Source organism: Telmatherina bonti (assembly GCF_933228915.1).
Source record: "Telmatherina bonti genome assembly, chromosome: 10".
In the NCBI taxonomy this organism is placed as follows: domain Eukaryota; kingdom Metazoa; phylum Chordata; class Actinopteri; order Atheriniformes; family Telmatherinidae; genus Telmatherina; species Telmatherina bonti.
Window position 1 is genome coordinate 3,236,378 of NC_136628.1, and position 25,561 is coordinate 3,261,938.

Below are 25,561 nucleotides of genomic sequence, written 5' to 3' on the forward strand. Positions count from 1 at the left end.
CGGTGCAAGGTCACTTAGACTTAGAATAAAAGTTTAAAATTAATCCTAAAAAGAAAAAGCAACCATTGCAGTGTGGTTAAAACAGAATAAATATGTTCTCTTCTTAGTGTTCCAGCCAACAGACGAGCAGCAGCACTCTGCACCAGCGGCAGACGGGACAAACATTTCTCTAGAGACACCAAAGTATGATGCCCTGCAGGAAACAAGCTGTGTTGTTATAAAAGCCTGAGTTAGTCTTTCAAAGTCCTGCTTTGAAAGGATGATTTTTGCCTTTGCCAGCTGCCTTTGCCAGGACAAAGCTAGATTTGACCACTTGACCACGATACATTTTTACAACCAGATTTGTGACAGCAGGTTTACAATGCTGTACCACAGGAGCCATGTCGACAGCAGAGGACCCACCAGCACCAGGTCTAACTACCACAATACTGAATTTGAGGCCATCCAGGCTTTGACTTCATTGAGACAGATTAAAAGTTTTTCTAGGAAATATGGATTTATATTCCAGTGTCACCAGGAGACCGTGGACCTGTGCAGGATCTTGGTAAAGGCAATGAGGAGATTATTGAATGGATGTACTGAAACTTCCATTAGCGAAACTAAAACAAGACTGAGGTGATCATCTTCAGAGCCAAAAAGAAACGATTACAGGTCACCATAGAGCCTCATTCAGTGTAGTGATGGATTAGGACCTAAAAACCACCAACAGGATCAGAAAACTGGGTGTACTGATGGACTAAGACCTAAAAACCACCAACAGGATCAGAAAACTGGGTGTACTGATGGACTAGGACCTAAAAACCACCAACAGGATCAGAAAACTGGGTGTACTGATGGACTAGGACCTAAAAACCACCAACAGGATCAGAAAACTGGGTGTACTGATGGACTAGGACCTAAAAACCACCAACAGGATCAGAAAACTGGGTGTACTGATGGACTAAGACCTAAAAACCACCAACAGGATCAGAAAACTGGGTGTACTGATGGACTAGGACCTAAAAACCACCAACAGGATCAGAAAACTGGGTGTACTGATGGACTAGGACCTAAAAACCACCAACAGGATCAGAAAACTGGGTGTACTGATGGACTAGGACCTAAAAACCACCAACAGGATCAGAAAACTGGGTGTACTGATGGACTAGGACCTAAAAACCACCAACAGGATCAGAAAACTGGGTGTACTGATGGACTAGGACCTAAAAACCACCAACAGGATCAGAAAACTGGGTGTACTGATGGACTAGGACCTAAAAACCACCAACAGGATCAGAAAACTGGGTGTACTGATGGACTAGGACCTAAAAACCACCAACAGGATCAGAAAACTGGGTGTACTGATGGACTAGGACCTAAAAACCACCAACAGGATCAGAAAACTGGGTGTACTGATGGACTAGGACCTAAAAACCACCAACAGGATCAGAAAACTGGGTGTACTGATGGACTAGGACCTAAAAACCACCAACAGGATCAGAAAACTGGGTGTACTGATGGACTAGGACCTAAAAACCACCAACAGGATCAGAAATCTGGGTGTAATTTTGTAGGACTTGGAGAAACTGGCCCAGGCCTTCATCTTTAGTGGGATTTATTACTGTAACAGGGTCTTTTTAGGGGTCTTCCTAAGGTTGGAATTGAAGATGATTCTAAATGTCTTTATTTCATGTTATTTCCTTTTCCTTGCTTCCTTGTTCTAACTCTGTGTGCTGATTACCTGACTGTCGTCAGCACACAAATGGAAGGTAAAGGTGTGTTTCCAAACAACTAAGCCGAGGGGAAGAAGGTATGATGAGCAATGGCACAAAAATGGCCCCCTGGGGTGCCCATACATGACAGAGGTGATGACTGGAAATGGTCCAATTTAACAGAGAACGTCCTCTCAGACAGGCAGGATCAGAACCATCCCAAAGCAGTACCACAAATACCCAGACATTGCTCAAATGTCACTAAAATGTAGTAATCCACAGTGTTGAAGGCTGCTGGTACATCCAATACAACCAGAATGACATGGTCGCTGGAATCTGTACCTAAAAGAAGATCATTAAAACCTTCGAGAGCCGATTCAGCGTTGTGAAGAGACTTAAAACCAGACTGAGAGAAGACCTCAAAAACATTATTTACCAACATAAACTCTTATTAGTGTATAAACAATCCTCTCTGGAATGAAAGAACGTTTGGAAATTGTTGTTTTGAGCAGTGGCTGGACTACAGCATGTTATAATCTGTAGGAACCAGCCGGAGGACAGGTTGCTGTTAGAAACAGCGAGGATCGATTGTCCGAAAGTGGAAAGAAGCTCCTTGAATAATGGTGGAGGGAGAGGTCTGTAGGGAACCAGAAGGCTTCAGATGACCAACAATCTCAGAGGGAAAACACAGAGAACGGGACAGAGCTGGGTCCAAGAGGGCGAACGGTGTCTGAGCCCTAACAGTAGTCACCTTGTTGGCAAAGAAAACCCTGAAATGCCTCCACTCAGGACATGAGTGTGAGTGGGTGACTGTGACATGGAGTGTTAAGTGCTTTGAGTGGTCAGCATGACTGGAAAAGTGCTGTATAAGTACAAGTCCATTTACCATACATTCTGAGGAAATTAAGGACTGATGTGGTTTTAATCGTTTTTTCTGTTTCATTCTTCCACCAACAAATCACCACGTTATTCTGGAACTCAAGCTGCTGCGTCCTATAGTAAAACAGTTTTTTTAATCTTTGTATGGGTGTGTGTGTGTTTTTCAATCCATCTGAAAACTCTAAAAGGTGTTGCATTCTCCCATTCCACTGGATGAAGGGCCAATCTGTGAAAAATAACCTGCCACCATCTTTGGCTTAAATGAAATCCTTGGTCATCTGCGGCTCTTTTCCCACAAAGCTGCTCATACACAGATATTTTCCATTTTTAATGGCAGAATTGCTAGAAGTTAGCCAGCATTTTGAAGAGATTTTTTTCTCTAGTCAAAATGTAACTGATGTGGCCGATTGAATTAGGATGAAAATCAACTTAAATTACTGGGAAAAGGTTTAGTTCCTCCTAGAACCAGAGGGTCAACATGAGATGACATAAAGACACTCAGAGATTCACAGGAAGCGAAAACAGCCAAAGTGTCAGTGGTAGTCAGAGTACTGATGGCACCAAACTGGCTCCAAAAGCTTCCCGGAACACCATCAGAGATGTGTGTCCAGATGCAAACAGTAGAGATACCTGCCGGATCCTGGACTGTGTGTTTACTCTGGGTAGTTTGTCATTAAAGCATTTAAAACATGGAGCCCTCTCTGTGGAATCAGCCTGGTTTCTGGAAGCAGATCAGGTTTCCAACTTTCCTTTCTGATAAATCTTAAGTAAAGTCTGGCTTCCAGTATGCCCTGGGCTCCTCTCTACTCTCTTTACCTTCCCTGCAGAAATATCAGACGTTGTTGCCATTTATTTGTGTTTTTCTAGTGAGATATAGCACCACACAGCATCCAGAGGAAATGTCTGACATTCATCATCCATGAGACAAAGTCTCCTCTTTGGATTAACCAAAGTTAAAACCAGATTTAAGAGACGAGGGAGAGACGGATAAAACAAACAGGCAACATAAACACGCAGGCCTTCCAGACAGTCAAGAGTAAAATTTAGAACAAAAATCAGGATATTTCCAGAACTGCTTTTCAGTTTTCCTTTCCTTCCTGCACGCCCCCCGGTGGAGTTCAGGGTGGAGGACGGAATTTAAATGTAATCCAGTGGTTTCATCAGTTATGTTCGTTGTTGTATGAATGGTTTCTGAACACCGATCGGATCATAACTAGCTTGAACTAATTTTGGAGATGCCTAAGATGACTTTGTTGTGAACTGGCGCAATACAAGTGAAATTTAACTGATTCAGCGTGGTTTATCTGTAATGCACCACATCTTGCATTTATACTCAGGACTTACTTTGGATGGCGGATGTCCGGGACAGAGCGGTTCAGCGAGATCCTGTCACTCACATAGATGTTGAAGCCATTCTCTCTGTAGGCCTGGTCCACTCTGTCAGCATCTGTCAGAGGAAAGGGCTTCCCCTGCTCTCCGTTACCTGCACCAAAACACACAGCACCAGCAAAACTATTCAAAGTGAAGATTACCTGCAACAAAGAATACAGCATGAGGGAGGTGTGGTCAGAAATATCACCAGCTTCACGTTAAAGGGAATCAGACTGACAGAAGACCGAGAAAAAGACCTGAACATGGTCTGCAGTCCAGCCCAACAAGCCCTCCGCAAGTCCACATATTCCCTGTCTCCTCCTGAGACCTCCTCTGTCTCCTCCATCCCATCTGTCTCCTGAGACCTCCTCTGTCTCCTCCATCCCATCTGTCTCCTGAGACCTCCTCTGTCTCCTCCATCCCGTCTGTCTCCTGAGACCTCCTCTGTCTCCTCCATCCCGTCTGTCTCCTGAGACCTCCTCTGTCTCCTCCATCCCGTCTGTCTCCTGAGACCTCCTCTGTCTCCTCCATCCCGTCTGTCTCCTGAGACCTCCTCTGTCTCCTCCATCCCGTCTGTCTCCTGAGACCTCCTCTGTCTCCTCCATCCCGTCTGTCTCCTGAGACCTCCTCTGTCTCCTCCATCCCGTCTGTCTCCTGAGACCTCCTCTGTCTCCTCCATCCCGTCTGTCTCCTGAGACCTCCTCTGTCTCCTCTATCCCGTCTGTCTCCTGAGACCTCCTCTGTCTCCTCCATCCCGTCTGTCTCCTGAGACCTCCTCTGTCTCCTCCATCCCGTCTGTCTCCTGAGACCTCCTCTGTCTCCTCCATCCCGTCTGTCTCCTGAGACCTCCTCTGTCTCCTCTATCCTGTCTGTCTCCTGAGACCTCCTCTGTCTCCTCCATCCCGTCTGTGTCCTGAGACCTCCTCTGTCTCCTCCTCTATCCTGTCTGTCTCCTGAGACCTCCTCTGTCTCCTCCTCCATCCCGTCTGTCTCCTGAGACCTCCTCTGTCTCCTCCTCCATCCTGTCTGTCTCCTGAGACCTCCTCTGTCTCCTCTATCCTGTCTGTCTCCTGAGACCTCCTCTGTCTCCTCCTCTATCCTGTCTGTCTCCTGAGACCTCCTCTGTCTCCTCCATCCCGTCTGTCTCCTGAGACCTCCTCTGTCTCCTCCATCCCGTCTGTCTCCTGAGACCTCCTCTGTCTCCCCCTCCATCCTGTCTGTCTCCTGAGACCTCCTCTGTCTCCTCCATCCCGTCTGTCTCCTGAGACCTCCTCTGTCTCCTCCATCCCGTCTGTCTCCTGAGACCTCCTCTGTCTCCTCCATCCCGTCTGTCTCCTGAGACCTCCTCTGTCTCCTCCATCCCGTCTGTCTCCTGAGACCTCCTCTGTCTCCTCCATCCCATCTGTGTCCTGAGACCTCCTCTGTCTCCTCCTCCATCCCGTCTGTCTCCTGAGACCTCCTCTGTTTCCTCCATCCCGTCTGTCTCCTGAGACCTCCTCTGTCTCCTCTATCCTGTCTGTCTCCTGAGACCTCCTCTGTCTCCTCCTCCATCCCGTCTGTCTCCTGAGACCTCCTCTGTCTCCTCCATCCCGTCTGTCTCCTGAGACCTCCTCTGTCTCCTCCTCCATCCCGTCTGTCTCCTGAGACCTCCTCTGTCTCCTCTATCCTGTCTGTCTCCTGAGACCTCCTCTGTCTCCTCCATCCCGTCTGTCTCCTGAGACCTCCTCTGTCTCCTCTATCCTGTCTGTCTCCTGAGACCTCCTCTGTCTCCTCCATCCCGTCTGTCTCCTGAGACCTCCTCTGTCTCCTCCATCCCATCTGTGTCCTGAGACCTCCTCTGTCTCCTCCTCCATCCCGTCTGTCTCCTGAGACCTCCTCTGTCTCCTCCATCCCGTCTGTCTCCTGAGACCTCCTCTGTCTCCTCCATCCTGTCTGTCTCCTGAGACCTCCTCTGTCTCCTCCATCCCATCTGTGTCCTGAGACCTCCTCTGTCTCCTCCTCCATCCCGTCTGTCTCCTGAGACCTCCTCTGTCTCCTCCTCCATCCCGTCTGTCTCCTGAGACCTCCTCTGTCTCCTCTATCCTGTCTGTCTCCTGAGACCTCCTCTGTCTCCTCCATCCCGTCTGTCTCCTGAGACCTCCTCTGTCTCCTCCATCCCGTCTGTCTCCTGAGACCTCCTCTGTCTCCTCCTCCATCCCGTCTGTCTCCTGAGACCTCCTCTGTCTCCTCCATCCCGTCTGTCTCCTGAGACCTCCTCAGAAAATAATTCCTGTGCTGTGGAAAACATCATGCCTTGTTCTGGTGCAGGACTGTACTCTTCACACCAGTGGCGGGGCTGACCAGGGGTTGTCCCGCCCCCCAGTTTGGGAACCACTGTCCAAGAGGAAGCTGAGATCATTCTGCACCAAGACCTTTCATATCTTCTATCAGAGGTTTTTCTTTAATGGTGGAGAAGAGATGAAAGTGGGAAAGAAACAACATGGTGTGGACTTACCAGATCGAGATGAATCTCTTCTGATGGCTTCATAGTCGTGCCAGTCTTTCCTCCTCACCCCATTCTTTCCCACCTGAGCGTCCTTTCCCATCCGGTTCACTCCCTGTGGAAAATTGGATACAGAGAGTTAAACACAGACAAGTCAGACTGGTTCGTCTGGTCTGCATCTTCATATTTCAAAACCAATTCATGTTCGATCCCGTTTAGTCCACTTAAGGCTCACGGGGAAGCTGGACTCTATCCCAGCAATGATCAGACGAGAGGCAGGTGCACCTGGACAGGTCTCAGCCTTTCACAACAATCTAAAATCCATGATGCATAAAAGCAGACAGAACAAAGACGAAGAATCAGCTGACTGCAGAATCAACAGAGTTTGTCTGAACAGGAGCTTGTTTTACTGAGGAATGGTGTCTGTTTCCATGGTCTCACAGCTGCTGTTGGTTTGAAGTCATCTACTGAAAACAAACCAGATGAGCATGTCTGAAAAAGCCAACATCGTCCATATTTCTAAAAATCTGTAAAAAAGAACTCAAAATGTGATTAAAACCAGATGGAGGAGAATGGTGTGGATCCAACCAGCTCCAACCAAACCAAAGCTGATGATGAGCTAAAGCTTCCTGTTTCTCTCCTTAGCATCTATCTGCTGCTCCTCCAGAACTTCGGCGCTGTCATCCCACACTGCTCAGACCTCAGAAGGAGCTCTCTTCTATTTCATGCTTGACAAGTCAGTGAGGAGAATATCAATGCTGCGACATCAAGTCTCTTCTCCACACAGATAAATTCAGCTCAGCATCCAGACGCTGCGGCTGTTACTCATTCTGCACGCCACCTGACTTCCACTGACTGCATCCTCAATTACACCATCAAAACACAATGAAGAAATAATTAGCTCGATGAGAGGAGGCAATTAGTCAAACACTTTAAATACAAATGACATCACTGGCTGCATGAAACACCATGAATTATTAATCCCAAGAAAAATATCACGCCACAGTAATAAGCGGATCAGACTACGCAACACAAGCCCACGTTGTGGGTTCTCACACCACCATCTGCATCCACACTGCCCGGTCTGAACACACCGACACACCCCAAACTCACCAACACGCCCGAACACACCAACACGCCCCAAACACACCAACACGCCCCAAACACACCAACACACCCGAACACACCAACACGCCCCAAACACACCAACACGCCCCAAACACACCAACACGCCCGAACACACCAACAGGCCCAAACACACCAACACGCCCCAAACACACCAACACGCCCCAAACACACCAACACGCCCGAACACACCAACAGGCCCAAACACACCAACACGCCCCAAACACACCAACACGCCCCAAACACACCAACACGCCCGAACACACCAACAGGCCCAAACACACCAACACGCCCCAAACACACCAACACGCCCCAAACACACCAACACGCCCGAACACACCAACACGCCCCAAACACACCAACACGCCCGAACACACCAACACGCCCCAAACACACCAACATGCCCCAAACACACCAACAGGCCCAAACACACCAACACGCCCCAAACACACCAACACGCCCGAACACACCAACACGCCCCGAACACACCAACACGCCCCAAACACGCCCGAACACACCAACACGCCCCAAACACACCAACACGCCCGAACACACCAACACGCCCGAACACACCAACACGCCCCAAACACACCAACACGCCCCAAACACACCAACACGCCCGAACACACCAACAGGCCCAAACACACCAACACGCCCCAAACACACCAACACGCCCCAAACACACCAACACGCCCCAAACACACCAACACGCCCCAAACACACCAACAGGCCCAAACACACCAACACGCCCCAAACACACCAACACGCCCCAAACACACCAACACGCCCCAAACACACCAACACGCCCGAACACACCAACACGCCCGAACACACCAACACGCCCCAAACACACCAACACGCCCCAAACACACCAACAGGCCCAAACACACCAACACGCCCCAAACACACCAACACGCCCCAAACACACCAACAGGCCCAAACACACCAACACGCCCCAAACACACCAACACGCCCGAACACACCAACAGGCCCAAACACACCAACACGCCCCAAACACACCAACACGCCCCAAACTCACCAACACGCCCCAAACACACCAACAGGCCCAAACACACCAACACGCCCCAAGCACACCAACAGGCCCAAACACACCAACACGCCCCGAACACACCAACACGCCCGAACACACCAACAGGCCCAAACACACCAACACACCCTAAACACAACAACACGCCCTGAACACACCTCTTCCCCCCCACACAGCAGAGGCCTGTCCTGAGCCGGGTTCTGCCGGAGGTTTCCTTCCTGTTAAAAGGGAGTTTTTTCCTTCCCACTGTCGCCAGTGTGCTTGCTCAGGATGGAAGATTGAGTTGGACTCAACTCAATCTGTTGGTTTCCTTATATAGACTGTTATGAATTGGCTTTCATTATGTTTTCCTCTCTGTCTGTAAAGCGTCTTGAGATGGCATTGCCGTGATTTGACGCTATATAAATAAAGTTGAATTGAATTGAATTGAACATGCTCTGAACACACCAACACGCCCCAAACACACCAACATGCTCTGAACACACCAACACGCCCGAACACACCAACAGGCCCAAACACACCAACACGCCCCAAACACACCAACACGCCCCAAACACACCAACACGCCCAAACACACCAACACGCACCGAACACACCAACAGGCCCAAACACACAAACACGCCCAGAACACACCAACACGCCACAAACACACCAACATGCTCTGAACACACCAACACGCCACAAACACACCAACATGCTCTGAACACACCAACACGCCACAAACACACCAACATGCTCTGAACACACCAACACGCCACAAACACACCAACATGCTCTGAACACACCAACACGCCACAAACACACCAACATGCTCTGAACACACCAACATGCTCTGAACACACCAACATGCTCTGAACACACCAACACGCTCTGAACACACCAACACGCCACAAACACACCAACATGCTCTGAACACACCAACACGCCACAAACACACCAACATGCTCTGAACACACCAACATGCTCTGAACACACCAACACGCCACAAACACACCAACATGCTCTGAACACACCAACACGCCACAAACACACCAACACGCTCTGAACACACCAACACGCCACAAACACACCAACATGCTCTGAACACACCAACACGCCACAAACACACCAACATGCTCTGAACACACCAACATGCTCTGAACACACCAACACGCCACAAACACACCAACATGATCTGAACACACCAACATGCTCTGAACACACCAACATGCTCTGAACACACCAACATGCTCTGAACACACCAACACGCCACAAACACACCAACATGATCTGAACACACCAACACGCTCTGAACACACCAACACGCTCTGAACACACCAACATGCTCTGAACATGTATTCATGTTTTCCTGTATTGGTTAACAAGCATAGCAACATAAAGCAGGCGTGGCGGTCTTAAACAAACATACCTGCAGGCAGCAGAAATGACTCTTTATACAACACAGGAGCTGTAAAATCTGGGTTTTTCTACGCAAACAACAGGCGGAGGTTTTAATTATTCCAAATGTATGACCCTACTTCTCCAAAGGTCCGGTCTCTGTGCAAAATGTAAATAAAAGCAGAAAACAATCCTTTCCAAAGCTCACTGAGCCGTATTTCATTCCCAACAGAACCAATATAACAGACATTTTACCACTTCATGGAAATGTGAATCTGCAGCAGCGACACATCTGTTAGAAGTTGGAAGAGGAGCAGCAAACAGCTGGAACAGTAACTGGTACAAATCAGAAACAACTGGAGTTAACTGGCAACAGGTCAGTGAAGTGAGTCTAAACAGAGCAAAGGAAGAGTCTCTCGGATGTATTAGTTTCTGGAACCAGTTAAACGGCCTGGCATCCTACCCTGGTGTCCCTGCATCTCGCCCAGTAACTGCTGGGATAGACCCCAGTATCTCAGCATCCCTGAGCTGGAATAAGTGGTCCAGGATTCAACTGTTTCAGGACTGATTGGCGGACTTCTGTTCAGTTTCACTCCTGCCTCCGTCTCCTCCTGAAGGTTTGCCAGAAAGCTGAGAAGTGGAGGTAAAACGTATTCTCTGATGCTTCAGGTTCTGCAGGTGATTCATCGCTGGACGCTCGTCAGCGAGCTGCGGCTGAGGCGAGTGGAACGGGGTGAAATCACATCAGCATCCTTCAGCGGAGCTTTGAAGGCCTCTGCAGTGTCTAACTACATCAGCCAGACACGAGGAAACCTTCAGGCTGCCTGCATGATCAATAACAGGCCTCCGATTGGACAAAAAATTCATTCAGCTCTCCTTCCTCCTTTTCCTTCCTCTTCCTCCTCCTGGTCACCTTTTGCCCTGAACCCCAGATTTCTGCCTGTTCAGCAGCAGACTGCTTCGTCTGACAGGCAGCAGGACTCCACCGCCAGCGAGACTGTGCCGCCCCATTTCCTTCTGATTAACATTTCAGCGCACGTCGCCACCGAGCTCCTCTGGGGCTTCTCTCGCTGCCAACCAAGACCTTGAAAACAAGGCAAGGAGAGCGGGAAAGTTTTCAGCTGTGTGTGCACGTGTTAGTTCTGTGGAAGCAGACCGGCAGCAGGTGCAGGAACATGATGGACAGCATGAAAACAGATGGACATGAGGTCACAACCCGAGTCATACCGCTGGTTTGGGTTTGAGACCCACCAACAACCCAGAATGAGAAGACGTGGTCCAATCTGAGGCTCCAGGTCCACCTCAGACTGTCAACCCAACAGGGCTGCATGCACAGACACACACACACAGAATAAACACGACAGCGGTGAAATGGTTCCATCATTTAAATACAAGCCTGAAAAATGTGAAGTTCTACTGTTGTTCTACCATGTTCTACCATGTTCTACTGTTCCCACATTATTTACATCCTGTTTTCCATTGGAACAGCTAAATTAAATTAGTTTTTTTACTAAGATTTGGAAGTTTTTCTCTAAAATGATTTCAGCAAACATTCAGTCTGGATGGTTTTACTTCAGCTGCTCTCATTAAAACAGAAATCCAGCATAATGACCATAATGTTCCTGTAAACAGATCTGGAAAATATCTACAGATAACTCATTTCAGATTCGGGCCAGGTGATGAGACTTCTAATCAAAATCACAATCATTGAACAGGATTCCTCGATTACAACTAATTAGCAATTATTTTAGCATCGTTTTAGTTTTAACCCTCAAAGCTAATTGAAGCTTTTGTTGCAAATATTTTATATTAGAAAAGCAGATATTGTGAAATAAGGTCAATTAAACAGTTTATAAATGTGGTCATTTAATGAATAATTTTCATTTTATTTAAGAGAAATTTAAAAATGCTGCGAATCTGAACAGAACCGTTTTCTGGACGTCGACCAGAGTTGGTTTAAAGGAGACCAAACCGTCTGGAGGTTATATTCAGAGCCATTCCTGTGTGTCAGACCCGAAGTGTCTGATGTTCTTTTCTCCTTCATGTCCTGAAATGTCCTTTAGTTTCCTCCCAGCAGCTCATAAGGATGCAGCACATCCAGCAGCCCAGAGGACTCGGAAACTGAGCTGCAAACAAGGCCAGACTCCGTCATCCGTTCCTCGGCTCCATCACCCCGCAGACTGCTGCCGTCCCCCGCTCATCACAGAACCCGGGGTCGCCACAACTCATCCCACTGTGGGCGCTTCTCCACTCTTCATATACAACTCACGGCACAAACAGAAGCTGCAACACCGTTCAGAACGTGTGGTTTCATCCGCAGGAAGGAAATGTTTTCAGCCATGATGAAAACGAGAAGGAACCTGGAGGAGGACGACGTCAGAGTTAATGGAGCCTTTTAGTGCTCTATTTACCTGATGACCAAAGGCCACGTGTCGGGGGGCGGGGGGGTTTGCTCAGATTGAGAGCATCGCCTGACAGATGCGTCTGTATTTCCTGAAAGCACCTGCAACCACAGCAGGTAAATGGGGAACATGGACCGCGACTCCACAGGAGCGCTGCTGTCTGGCTGTGCAGCTCTAGGACGGACTAAAGCTGCCGGTCATGAAGGCGTTGGATCATTCTGAGACTGCAGAGCTCGGTGAAAGTGTCATTTTCTGGCCACGCTTGAGAAACCACTTCTGATATTAGCTGAGCTCTTTAAATGGTTCTTGTTTGTTTGTTGTAAACAGCAGTTGTGCTACACATTTAGCCGGATAGTTTCGGATTAAGAACAGCATTCCTGAGAGGAATTCCTCTTTTCCGATGAGGAAAGGAGCATCTTCTGTACAATGAAGTAATTCTGCAGCTTTACATTCATCCCTCCGGTTCTACAGCCCGTCTCGCAACACGAGAGCCAACACAGCGTTAGACTTCCTGACATCATGTCTGTGTGAAGGGAGAGCAGCTGGAACCAGGACGGGAGGAAATGTTCAGACTACAGAGTGGAACCACAAGTCGTCAGTGCGTCAAAGTGGCCTCGCGTCCAGGTGGACGACCCTCATGACTACTCACGCCCTTCTTTTTCGCTTTACTGAGCTCCTTTATTTACCAAGACGAAGCTGGAAGGGCTTCAAGCCTTCATGCTGCTTGTATCCGGTTAGGCTGGTAAAACTGGGAAAATTTTCAGGAATTAGTTGGAAAATAAGAAAATATGTGGTGACAGTGAAGTGTTTTCTGATGGACTGATCCACTTTCCCACAATGCAGTCTGCTGGTCCTCCTCCACAACAACAGACATGTTCCTCCCCACAACACTGACAGGATCACAGACCTGAACCCCCAGACCTTTACATCAGGAACATCTTCAGCTACCTTACAAGCCCTGAATAAAGACCCCACCCGGGGTAATTACTTATTTTCCATTTAAAACAGAAAAACCATCAAACAGTTTGTGAGCATTAGTTGCGTGTGATGGCAAATCACAGACCCAACGCCGCCAGGAAACAACTCAGGATTTGTTGTTTGTTTGTCTTTAGACTCACCGAAGGGTCTGAAACGTTGCTAAATACAGCGCAAATGTCGCTACGTTAGTAGCAGAGGCACGAATGTCGCTACGTTAGTAGCAGAGGCACGAATGTCGCTACGTTAGTAGCAGAGGCACGAATGTCGCTACGTTAGTAGCAGAGGCACGAATGTCGCTACGTTAGTAGCAGAGGCACCAATGTCGCTACATTAGTACCAGAGGCGCCAATGTCGCTACGTTAGAAGCAGAGGCGCCAATGTCGCTACGTTAGTAGCAGGAGCGCCAATGTCGCTACATTAGTACCAGAGGCGCCAATGTCGCTACGTTAGAAGCAGAGGCGCCAATGTCGCTACGTTAGAAGCAGAGGCGCCAATGTCGTTTTGTTAGTAGCAGAGGCGCCAATGTCGCTACGTTAGTAGCAGAGGCGCCAATGTCGCTACGTTAGTACCAGAGGCGCCAATGTCGCTACGTTAGAAGCAGAGGCACCAATGTCGCTACGTTAGTAGCAGAGGCGCCAATGTCGCTACATTAGTACCAGAGGCGCCAATGTCGCTACGTTAGTACCAGAGGCGCCAATGTCGCTACATTAGTACCAGAGGCGCCAATGTCGCTACATTAGTACCAGAGGCGCCAATGTCGCTACATTAGAAGCAGAGGCGCCAATGTCGCTACGTTAGTAGCAGAGGCGCCAATGTCGCTACATTAGTACCAGAGGCGCCAATGTCGCTACGTTAGTACCAGAGGCGCCAATGTCGCTACATTAGTACCAGAGGCGCCAATGTCGCTACATTAGTACCAGAGGCGCCAATGTCGCTACGTTAGTACCAGAGGCGCCGTGTGCATCTGTGTCGTTGTAACCAACAAAACTTCTGGGGTTAAAGGTTTTTCATTTTACTGTCAGTAGTAATGAATTCTAATTAAAGCGGTAAAGTCCCGTCTTTCATACATCCACCACATGATGAGGCCAATTCTTCTGGGGAAATGTAGATTACAGAGTAAGAGAGAATTCAGGGGAAAATGTCCCGGTTTCATGGCGCTGAAGAGAGAAATGCTTCCCTAAAGCCTACATCTGGTTCACAGCGGCTGGAACGGCCCTCAGGTCAGCAGATCTTTACTCATTTACATCGGCTCTGATGCTGAAATAGAGAAAATTGTTTCTGGTAAATCTGACCTCACTCCACAACCTGCAGAGCCTGGCGTGTGGTCTGATGAAGGAAACATCGGGACAGAAAGTAGTTCCATCTGGGATGGTGCATGGTGGTGGTGCTGGTGGGGATGGGGGGGGTCAGTCGTATCACTGCTCCACCAGTTTCCTTCATGGTGACCTTGATAGGGGGATTTGCAGATTATGGCGAGTGAAAAGCTGGCTGTCTAACCTCATTTCCATGCTGCTGTGGTGCTCTGGTAATCTGGCCAGCAGCGGATTATGTTCCGTTTGCTCAGACAAGCAGCTACAGGATATTCCACCAGTAATGTCCAGGAGGTCAGAGGCTGTGGAAACACGCGGCTTCACACTGCTGCTGTCTGGTCCGCTTCAACCGGACCGCGGCCCGTTTCCAGAGATGGTACGATCCGGTTGGCGCCGTATGAACTGCACTGATGACCAAAGAAGCAAACTCTGGTCCGCTTGAAAGCCGGGGGTCTCGGTTTGGCTGCAAACGGACCATCCAGCAGCCACACAGAACGCCACGTCTGCCAACCGACTCTGAACCACGAGACGGCCTGGCTAGAGGCTGTCATGTTTCTACTTGGGGGGTTTATTCATGTGAAGGCAGAATGCTGCAGGCAGCAGATATCCTCCACCATCCTGCTTCCAGATGTCTTCTCCATCCTGATGGCAGAACCAGCAGCAGGAAAGTATCTCCCTGGCTGCTCTGGACGCACCGTGGCCACAGCTTTCCTCACACCCCTAAAAGTCGTTAGAAATCCTATCGGGAGAAGAGAAGGGCCCGGCCATATTCATTATTATTATTATTATTATTATTATTATTATTATTATTATTATTATTAGGCCTGCACTATTCTGGATAAAGTGAGAATCAGGATTTTTTTGCTGAGAACTGAGATCACGATTTTTTTCCAATATAAATATCTATTGCATGTATTACCGGCACGTCAACGTTGCAACAGCTGAGACTGAACATAAAAACAATAAATGTCTCTCTTGACTTCTCTTACACACACAACCTCTGAATCATTTTAATAGTAGCAGTTTTGAAAAATAATTTTTCTGTGAATCAGGTGATGAGAGGTCGGTATGGTTCTTAAATTATAAACAACAGGAGGGTTGGACATGAAGCTAGAAACTTCACACAGCAGTCCTTTGGTTAAATTTGATATTCTGACGTTTAACAATGGATGATAAAAGTGATTTATGCAATGTGGGTCTAAAGGGATTCAAAATCTACTTTTTCAAGTGATAACCTGTTTCAATGGTAAAATATAAAAAAAACTTTTTAAAAAAAACAAACAGAAAAGAGTTTATTCATAGTACTAAACATATTTATGGTGGTTTTGACTCACCTCTTGTTCCTCCCACATTATTCCTCTCTCCTACAACGTCCGTTACATTACAGCATATGGACAGTTTAAACTAACAATCTAAATGGACCAAACAGAGACAACAGAAATGATGTTAGTTTACATCCCACTCTGTAAGCCAGGCTGGGATTTGCAAGTGTCCTCTCTGCTCCTCTGAGCGGCTGGGAGTGCTTTATGATGGGGAGAGGCTCCCACCGCTCGTTCCTGACAGTCACTGCTAAACAATACGTGCTTTCAAGTCAGTCGCCAAAACACCAGAAACGTCTCCAGTAACTCCAGTAACATCTCCAGAAACGTCTCCAGTAACATCTCCAGTAACACCAGTAACATCTCCAGTAACGTCTCCAGTAACTCCAGTAACGTCTCCAGTAACGTCTCCAGTAACACCAGTAACATCTCCAGTAACGTCTCCAGTAACTCCAGTAACGTCTCCAGTAACGTCTCCAGTAAATCCAGTAACGTCTCCAGTAACACCAGTAACGTCTCCAGTAAATCCAGTAACGTCTCCAGTAACTCCAGTAACATCTCCAGAAACGTCTCCAGTAACTCCAGTAACATCTCCAGTAACGTCTCCAGTAACACCAGTAACATCTCCAGTAACGTCTCCAGTAACTCCAGTAACATCTCCAGTAACGTCTCCAGTAACGTCTCCAGTAAATCCAGTAACGTCTCCAGTAACTCCAGTAACGTCTTCAGTAACGTCTCCAGTAACTCCAGTAACGTCTCCAGTAACGTCTCCAGTAACTCCAGTAACGTCTCCAGTAACGTCTCCAGTAACTCCTGTAACGTCTCCAGTAACGTCTCCAGTAACACCAGTAACGTCTCCAGTAACTCCAGTAACATCTCCAGTAACATCTCCAGTAACGTCTCCAGTAACGTCTCCAGTAACTCCTGTAACGTCTCCAGTAACGTCTCCAGTAAATCCAGTAACGTCTCCAGTAACACCAGTAACGTCTCCAGTAAATCCAGTAACGTCTCCAGTAACTCCAGTAACGTCTCCAGTAACGTCTCCAGTACCTCCAGTAACTCCAGTAACATCTCCAGTAACGTCTCCAGTAACGTCTCCAGTAAATCCAGTAACGTCTCCAGTAACTCCAGTAACGTCTTCAGTAACGTCTCCAGTAACTCCAGTAACGTCTCCAGTAACGTCTCCAGTAACTCCAGTAACGTCTCCAGTAACGTCTCCAGTAACTCCTGTAACGTCTCCAGTAACGTCTCCAGTAACACCAGTAACGTCTCCAGTAACTCCAGTAACATCTCCAGTAACATCTCCAGTAACGTCTCCAGTAACGTCTCCAGTAACTCCTGTAACGTCTCCAGTAACGTCTCCAGTAACACCAGTAACGTCTCCAGTAACACCAGTAACATCTCCAGTAACGTCTCCAGTAACTCCAGTAACGTCTCCAGTAACGTCTCCAGTAACACCAGTAACATCTCCAGTAACGTCTCCAGTAACTCCAGTAACATCTCCAGTAACGTCTCCAGTAACGTCTCCAGTAAATCCAGTAACGTCTCCAGTAACACCAGTAACGTCTCCAATAACTCCAGTAACGTCTTCAGTAACGTCTCCAGTAACTCCAGTAACGTCTCCAGTAACGTCTCCAGTAACTCCTGTAACGTCTCCAGTAACGTCTCCAGTAACACCAGTAACGTCTCCAGTAACGTCTCCAGTAACTCCAGTAACATCTCCAGTAACGTCTCCAGTAACGTCTCCAGTAAATCCAGTAACGTCTCCAGTAACACCAGTAACGTCTCCAATAACTCCAGTAACGTCTTCAGTAACGTCTCCAGTAACTCCAGTAACGTCTCCAGTAACGTCTCCAGTAACTCCTGTAACGTCTCCAGTAACGTCTCCAGTAACACCAGTAACGTCTCCAGTAACTCCAGTAATGTCTCCAGTAACTCCAGTAACGTCTCCAGTAACGTCTCCAGTAACTCCTGTAACGTCTCCAGTACCTCCAGTAACGTCTCCAGTAACTCCAGTAACGTCTCCAGTAACGTCTCCAGTAACGTCTCCAGTAAATCCAGTAACGTCTCCAGTAACGTCTCCAGTAACGTCTCCAGTAAATCCAGTAAAGTCTCCAGTAACACCAGTAACGTCTCCAGTAACGTCTCCAGTAAATTTGTCGCTGGTTGCTTTTAACAAAAGAAGTCGCCAGATTTAGCCAGAAAGTCGCCATGTGTTTTCCTACCAGCCGCCATCTGCATCACGTGGTGTAAGGATCCGCCGTTTGTTGAGGGAGAAAGAGGGAGCGCTGGTTTTGATGCAGGTGATGTCCCAGTTAGAAATGCATTCGTGGTCTTTTTTTTTTTTTTTAAATGTCGTCATTTGAAAATGAGATCGTATACGAGTGTGAATCGAGATCGCGATTTTTTAACGATTAATTGTGCAGCTCTAATTATTATTATTTATTTTCAATCAAAGGATTTATTTTTCCTCATCTACACATGTCCCTTCGGTCTCCGACCTTTAATGGACACCTCTCGGTGCAGATTGGAGATGCTGGGATGTCCTTTCAGCTTACAGCAGATTGATATTCATGAATGTGTTCATCTATCACATATAATTCAACTTCCCTGCTAAAACCCATTTTGTGTCCCTGTTTCTGAGAGTCAGCCGGACGGCCTCAGTGTGAAGCAGACGTTATTACTAGCAGTGTATGCTAAGAGGACAGATGATCAGACCACCTCAGGTCAATACTTCCCTTTTCTGTTTCCCGTCCTCCCACCGAGCCACTCGGACTCTCTTCTCTGCTGTTCTTCCTCCTCCTGTTCTGTCAGATCAGAACACCCCCCCCTCCACCCCCAAAGACACAACTACTGTACCTGTCTTCTGGAACAACATCCCAGAGGAAACACCACAGAAGAAGACACGGCTTTAGAGACGGTGGGATCTCGTTTGGAAACAACATCAAGCTGAGTCTCTGTACTAACATTGTTCTGTTGCCCGTCTCCACGACTCAGCTCACGCTTTTCTGGAGCGTTCAGGTTTAACTGCATATTTATTGAGGCGTCATAAAGAAAATCCTTCATTTTTTATTTTTTGTTCCTAACTTTTTGTTGCGATTTGACAGTGTTACAAAAACAATGTCAACACACACATAAACAGTGGTAACGCTTCGCCCCTCACCTCCGCCCCACCCCCCGACCATGACAGAAAGAGGTAGGAAGAAATACATTACTGCTGTCACTAAGTCTACTTTAACGTCTCTGTGGTGTAAATTTGGACAGTTGTCGGACTGCGACTCGTTCATCCCAGGAAGCTGCTTGGGAAGCTCATCAGTTTCCTGCTTGGATGGAACCTCACCAGCGAAACGTTTATCTTCGTACCATAAGTTTGGGATCGCTGATCGACTATAACTCTTCTGAAGTTGGTCATTTTAAAGCGGAAAGCGTGAAAAGACCCTCGCAGCTTCAGAGGTTGCCTCGCAAAGATTCAGGAGGTGGAAAACTCCCAAAACTCCCAAGAATGCAGAGCAAACAGAAGAAAACCTCAAAGACGATTAAAAAAAAGGATGCTTTAGCAGTGTGACAGAGAAAATCCTGCTGGGAATCTGGATTTTGATCTGCTCTGAGTCTTCTCCCTCCAGTTCCAGCAGCTTCTATCTGCTGATGAGGATGGAAGCAAACCGACACCTCTCATGGCACGAGTCGTTTTCCATTGCTGTGCTGCAATCAGAGGACTGGACCAAAGACATGACAGATGGCCGGCTCTGGAAACCCTGTACCAAGACACAGGGCAAATAAACGCATACAAAATGCCAATAAGGAGACTTTCATGCTGTTTCAGCTCCAACAGGATGTTTATTCTCCAGACAAACATTGAGTCAGTGTTTACTGAAGCTCCTCCATCCCTAAACCAGTCTGGGCAAACAAAAGCTGAGCACTCCATCAGCGTCAGGACGACTTATCTACCTTTAACAGGCAGCATCATGGTGGTGATCTGGACAGGACTTAGAATATAGACAAAGTTCACACACAAAGTATTTCCATTAAAAGCAGTGGAAAAAAGTTCATATTTGTCTACAAAGAATTGATGAGCTTCAGAAAGAAAGAAAAAGTTGGATGTAAGAGGTGAATGTGAGTCTGGAGGCAGCCACCATCACACTCAGTCGTCTCATGTCACATTGCGTCGGTTACGTTAGCGTAGGCCTGGGCGATTAATCGATTTAATCCCGCAGGCCTACGTTAGCGCCACATCTCTGGAGGTTTTAGAGTAACATCTGCTCCCTTCCAGACGACGTCTCTTTCAGGGTAGACTTTGCAGATTTCAGCAGGAACATAAACATCTCAGTCCATTTTACAGCTTCTGATCATTTCTCCACACAAACGAGGCGCCGTGAAAACCGTCTGCCGATTAGAAAGACGTCGGTCTCGTCACTGGAGACACAAACTCAGAACTCACAGCCACAATCATCAATCATGTCTAAAGACACGTCCACATCAGCCGTTCTGATCCCAGTCCGTTTGCTCGGAAAGTCGCTTCGTTTGGCGAAAAGCTCCAAACAAATTCTGACTCGGACCAAAGAATCGGACTCGGTCGGCCTACAAACGCAAGTCTCGGCCCATTTCAAGCCGACCAAATATTGTGGGTAAATCCATAGCGATGGCGTTAAGGGTCCTCTGCCTCGTCTGGTGTTCATACTGCGTCCATTGTTGCAGTGGATTTCTGCAGTATACTTGCATAAGACACAATAAAAACTCAAAACAGCCATAGTTTGGTCTCCATGTTTAACTGGCAGGTGGAGGAAACAGAGTTTTCTTCTTCACGCCGGTCTGGTCCTCTCTTCTGCTAAAAACAGCCAGTTACCCGCCTGGCTAACCGGCTGGTTAACCAGCCAGTTACCCGCCTGGTTAACCGGCTGGTTAACCAGTTGGAGCAGGAAAGTGACCATGCAGACTGAACAGCCTTGGTCAAACATCATGTGAAGTCTCGTCTCAAATGAATCTCTAACTTATTGGCAGATCAACTTTCCTCCCGTGACCAACAGCGGCTGTTTTTTACTCAGAAACGTTTTTTACCGGCTCTCTTCACGTCTCACATAAACTGCTGACGTCCGTAACGCGTCGTTTCCATCTAAACTTTAAGAGTAAAACATTTCAGGACTTTCCAGGTGTTGCAGGCAGAACTGTAAATGAAACACTTGAGACTTTTCCGGACCTTTCGGGAACTCTGAAACGGGGACGTCCTCTTTGTTAACGCAGCATTTTCATCCCCGCTCCACTACCTGCCAGTGGTTGGTTGATTTATTAACTATTTATTCCAGTCAGAAACATCAGAGCTGTATACATCCCACCATCATCCACTCCCTGCTTTTGGGGATGCAGCCAACTCCCCCTCCCTCCCTCGGTCGGCTGGCTTCTACTCAGGAAGCACAACTCAAAGCGTCTTCCCTCCTCATGGCTGATGGGTTTTGGCTTCACTCGGCGTGGGAGGCCGGGTGCAACAGAGGGCACAGAAGACAGATGTGGCTTACATAATGATCAGCAAATCAGTTAACTCACTGGCCCTAATCCCCCTAGCATCCCTCCATACATCTGCCCGCGGCTGCCTGGTCGCGCTGCGCCAAGCTTTCCTCTGACGCGCTGAGCCAAGCAGCCCGAGGCGCCTTCCCACCGCCGGCTCGGATCAGAAAATCAATGGCTTCAGCTGGAAGGGCCTTCACAGCTCCACTGGACGGCAATTACCAACATGCATCAGAAAGGAGACAGTCCTCGTTCTCAGTTCAACGGGCGTTGGGTCACAACCAAAGCATGATGAGAACCCTGTTCCTTCCGCGGGTCGGAAGAGAATCTGGTTCAGCCACCAGAACCATCCCAGTTCTGGTCACATCTGCGCTGACTCAACAGCTCCGTCTGAACCTGTCTGACCTTAGTTTTAATGCAACCCGCTGCTCTGTGAAGTCTGTTGGGCTGAAAGCCCGTGGGCCTCTGGTTCTGGCTCTGCTCACTTGGACCTGCTGAAATGTTACAAAGCCCCCACACGAGGCATGCTCCACCTGGAAAGCTCCAAAGGCGAAGAAAGGAAAATCATGAATCTGGGAAATGAAAAGGAATCTAAAGGATGCTGTGAATATTTCAGACCCAACTTTATAACTTCAGGTGAAAACATCAGTTGCTCGTAGCTACAACGGCCGTAGGACACTCTCCATGATGGATTCACACAGCTGCAGGTCACTTGGTCAGAAATATCATGTCTGCTTTTATAAAACTGATCAAATGTGTGAGGTTCTGCCCTCCGTGATGCTTTACAGGCTGCAACCTTCCCAACATGACAACTTCACATGTCCTTGGTATGATTATGATCAGAGTGCTTGTTACTGCGGTTCGCTGGGTTCCTCCTGAGGTCAACTCAAAGGCAAGGTGGCAGAAGGTTATGGGTACACATTCCTCCCTGATGTAAAGTTAAACTACAAAATATTGTGAAACAGCAACATCTTCCACCTGTTACTAAGGTCTTTGTTGTCCTTAGTGACCAAAAGGAAACGACTTTATTCATATTTTTTAAATGAAATTGACTGATAATTGCTGATTTCTGCGAAACATCACCAGCATCGGTCGACCTTGCAGCATTCCTGCTGCTTTTGGAAACTTCAGCCCTGCACATCAGGCACGTAACCGCGTTGCTGCCAGGTCTTTAATGGGAAATGACAACAATTCAGAATGCTAAATGTTAGCACCACTAATGCTAAATGACGGCGCCACTAATGCTAAATGATGGCACCGCTAATGCTGCATGTTAGCACCGCTAATGCTAAATGATGGCTCCGCTAATGCTAAATGTCGGCACTTCTAATACTAAATGATGGCACCGCTAATGCTAAATGTTGGTGCCGCTAATGCTAAATGATGGCGCCACTAATGCTAAATGTTGGTGCTGCTAATGCTAAATGATGGCGCCACTAATGCTAAATGTTGGTGCCGCTAATGCTAAATATTACCGCCGCTAAAGCTAAATGTTGGTACCGCTAATGCTAAATGATGGCGCTGCTAATGCTAAATGTTGGCACCGCTAATGCTGAATGATGGCGCCACTAATGCTAAATGTTGGTACCGCTAATGCTAAATGATGGCGCTGCTAATGCTAAATGTTGGCACCGCTAATGCTGAATGATGGCGCCACTAATGCTAAATGATGGCGCCGGTAATGCTAAATGTTGGTACCGCTAATACTAAATGTTGGTACCGCTAATGCTAAATGTTAGCATTCTGTTTCCCTGGTATCAGATGGTGCTTCGAGGGTGTAAGAAAATGGTGATACACTGAAATATTGTGATAGTTTGTGTGACAAACTATCCATTTAATTCCATTAAAATGCAGATCCTCCTGTACCTATTCAGTCAGCTGATGTGTAGCAGGTAACGGCTCCCAGTGTTTATTTACCAGTAAGTTCTGGAACACATAGTGATGTATTGCGACAGACTGAATTTTTGCCCTTGTACTGTCATAAACATTAAGGCCTGTTCATAAACATCAATGTAAGTAAGAGGGAAGAAACTCCAAACAGAACAATTGGCAGATTCTGGATCGATGAGAAGTTTTATCTGAATTGTCATTTTAAAGTAGTTCCTGTATCACCATCTACATGCCATCTGCACCGGTGTGGGTCAGTCTGGAATGCAGGGAATAGCTTCATAGTCTAGAATGGAAAAAGAAGCGTGTAGCTTCGTGTCTGTAATTAAAATCGACTCGCTGCTTTGCATCCTCAGGCTGTCTGCTGCACCTGTCCTCTGCCGTCCTGCTCTGATCTGGGCCAACAGATCCCTGACCGGCATACAGAGCAGCTTCTGCACGCGCTCAGTTTGAGCCTCCGCCAGCAGCCAGTCAACGTCTGCCTTGTGTGAGGAACCTGGGGAGGAAACACTCTCCAACAGAGTCTGCTGTTTTACTGCGCCTTTCTCCTCTGTCAGCCGTGCAGCAGGAGCTCCGGTTCGCTGGTGGTCCAGGTGGGATGGGTCCCAGGTGGAGCATTACCAGGACTGTACAGGTATCAGAGGAGGCTTTCACGCAGCATTAGAAGAAATGTTCCACCATGTGCATCATTTTGTCGGTTCTGAACAACTTGGTGTTTAATTAAAAGGTGAGAACAAAGCGGCATATAGAGGCGATGCGAACACACATAAAGGCAATAAATGCCACGTGCCTGTGTGCCTCTATGAGCTGTGGTCAGCTGTGAAATCCAGGAATTGCGACAACCTTAACGTCGTCATGGTTACGTCATCTGTAAAACTTCTAAAGTGCCGTTATTATTTAGTCACACATGGGGCACCAGTTCACCAGCGAGGTCCCAGTTCCAGTCTTCCCTCCCTCCTTCAGCTCTGATCCACAGCTGTACGCCATGTTGTGTGTTGGTTTGAAGCTAATAGCTAATAGCACATGCTGGACGGGAAGAACAACACAGACAAGCAGGAATCAATTGTATAAGGTGGAAAATGGTGGAAATTCATCATTTGTTGTTCTCATCCTTGCTTGTGTAAGAAGTTTTCAACAGGAATGTGGTTAAACGAGATCTCGTATACAGGCGGCTGAAATGAGTTTCCTCCGCAGGGTGGCCGGGCTCTCCCTTAGAGATAGGGTGAGGAGCTCGGTCATCCGGGAGGAGATCAGAGTAGAGCCGCTGCTCCTCCGCATCGAGAGGAACCAGTTGAGGTGGCGCGGGCATCTGGTCAGGATGCCTCCTGGACCTCCCTGGTGAGGTGTTCTAGGTACCGCCGTGGGCGGGTCGTACTGGTTCAGGTTGTGTTTCCAGGTTCTGGTGGGGTTTCCAGCTTCTGGTTCTGGTGGGGTTTCCAGGTTCTGGTTCTGGGAGGGTTTCCAGGTTTCCAGGTTCTGGTGGGGTTTCCAGGTTTCCAGGTTCTGGTGGGGTTTCCAGGTTTCCAGGTTCTGGTGGGGTTTCCGGGTTTCCAGGTTCTGGTGGAGTTTCCAGGCTCTGGTTCTGGTGGGGTTTCCAGGTTCTGGTTCTGGGAGGGTTTCCAGGTTCTGGTGGAGTTTCCAGGCTCTGGTTCTGGTGGGGTTTCCAGGTTCTGGTTCATGTGGGGTTTCCAGGTTCTGGTGGGGTTTCCAGGTTCAGGTTCTGGTGGGGTTTCCAGCTTCTGGTGGGGTTTCCAGGTTCTGGTTCTGGTGGGGTTTCCAGGTTCAGGTTCTGGTGGGGTTTCCAGCTTCTGGTTCTGGTGGGGTTTCCAGGTTCAGGTTCTGATGGGGTTTCCAGCTTCTGGTTCATGTGGGGTTTCCAGGTTCAGGTTCTGGTGGGGTTTCCAGCTTCTGGTTCATGTGGGGTTTCCAGGTTCAGGTTCTGGTGGGGTTTCCAGCTTCTGGTGGGGTTTCCAGCTTCTGGTTCATGTGGGGTTTCCAGGTTCAGGTTCTGGTGGGGTTTCCAGCTTCTGGTGGGGTTTCCAGGTTCAGGTTCTGGTGGGGTTTCCAGGTTCTGGTGGGGTTTCCAGGTTCAGGTTCTGGTGGGGTTTCCAGCTTCTGGTTCTGGTGGGGTTTCCAGGTTCAGGTTCTGATGGGGTTTCCAGCTTCTGGTTCATGTGGGGTTTCCAGGTTCAG

The 25,561-nt window shown here is 48.0% G+C and overlaps 1 protein-coding gene across 1 annotated transcript in view; it reads right to left on the bottom strand.

Moving 5' to 3' along the window:
* galnt10 (UDP-N-acetyl-alpha-D-galactosamine:polypeptide N-acetylgalactosaminyltransferase 10 (GalNAc-T10)) overlaps positions 1 to 25,561 on the bottom strand; it is a gene marked incomplete at its 3' end in the record, with an annotated part of 160,219 nt that overhangs the window by 118,285 nt on the left and 16,373 nt on the right. The window contains exons 2-3 of the mRNA XM_079247100.1: positions 6,436 to 6,538; positions 3,915 to 4,053 (exon numbers count right to left, since the gene is read on the bottom strand). Of these exons, the coding sequence (XP_079103226.1) occupies positions 3,915 to 4,053; positions 6,436 to 6,538 (242 nt within the window). The remainder of the gene's footprint in view (positions 1 to 3,914; positions 4,054 to 6,435; positions 6,539 to 25,561) is intronic.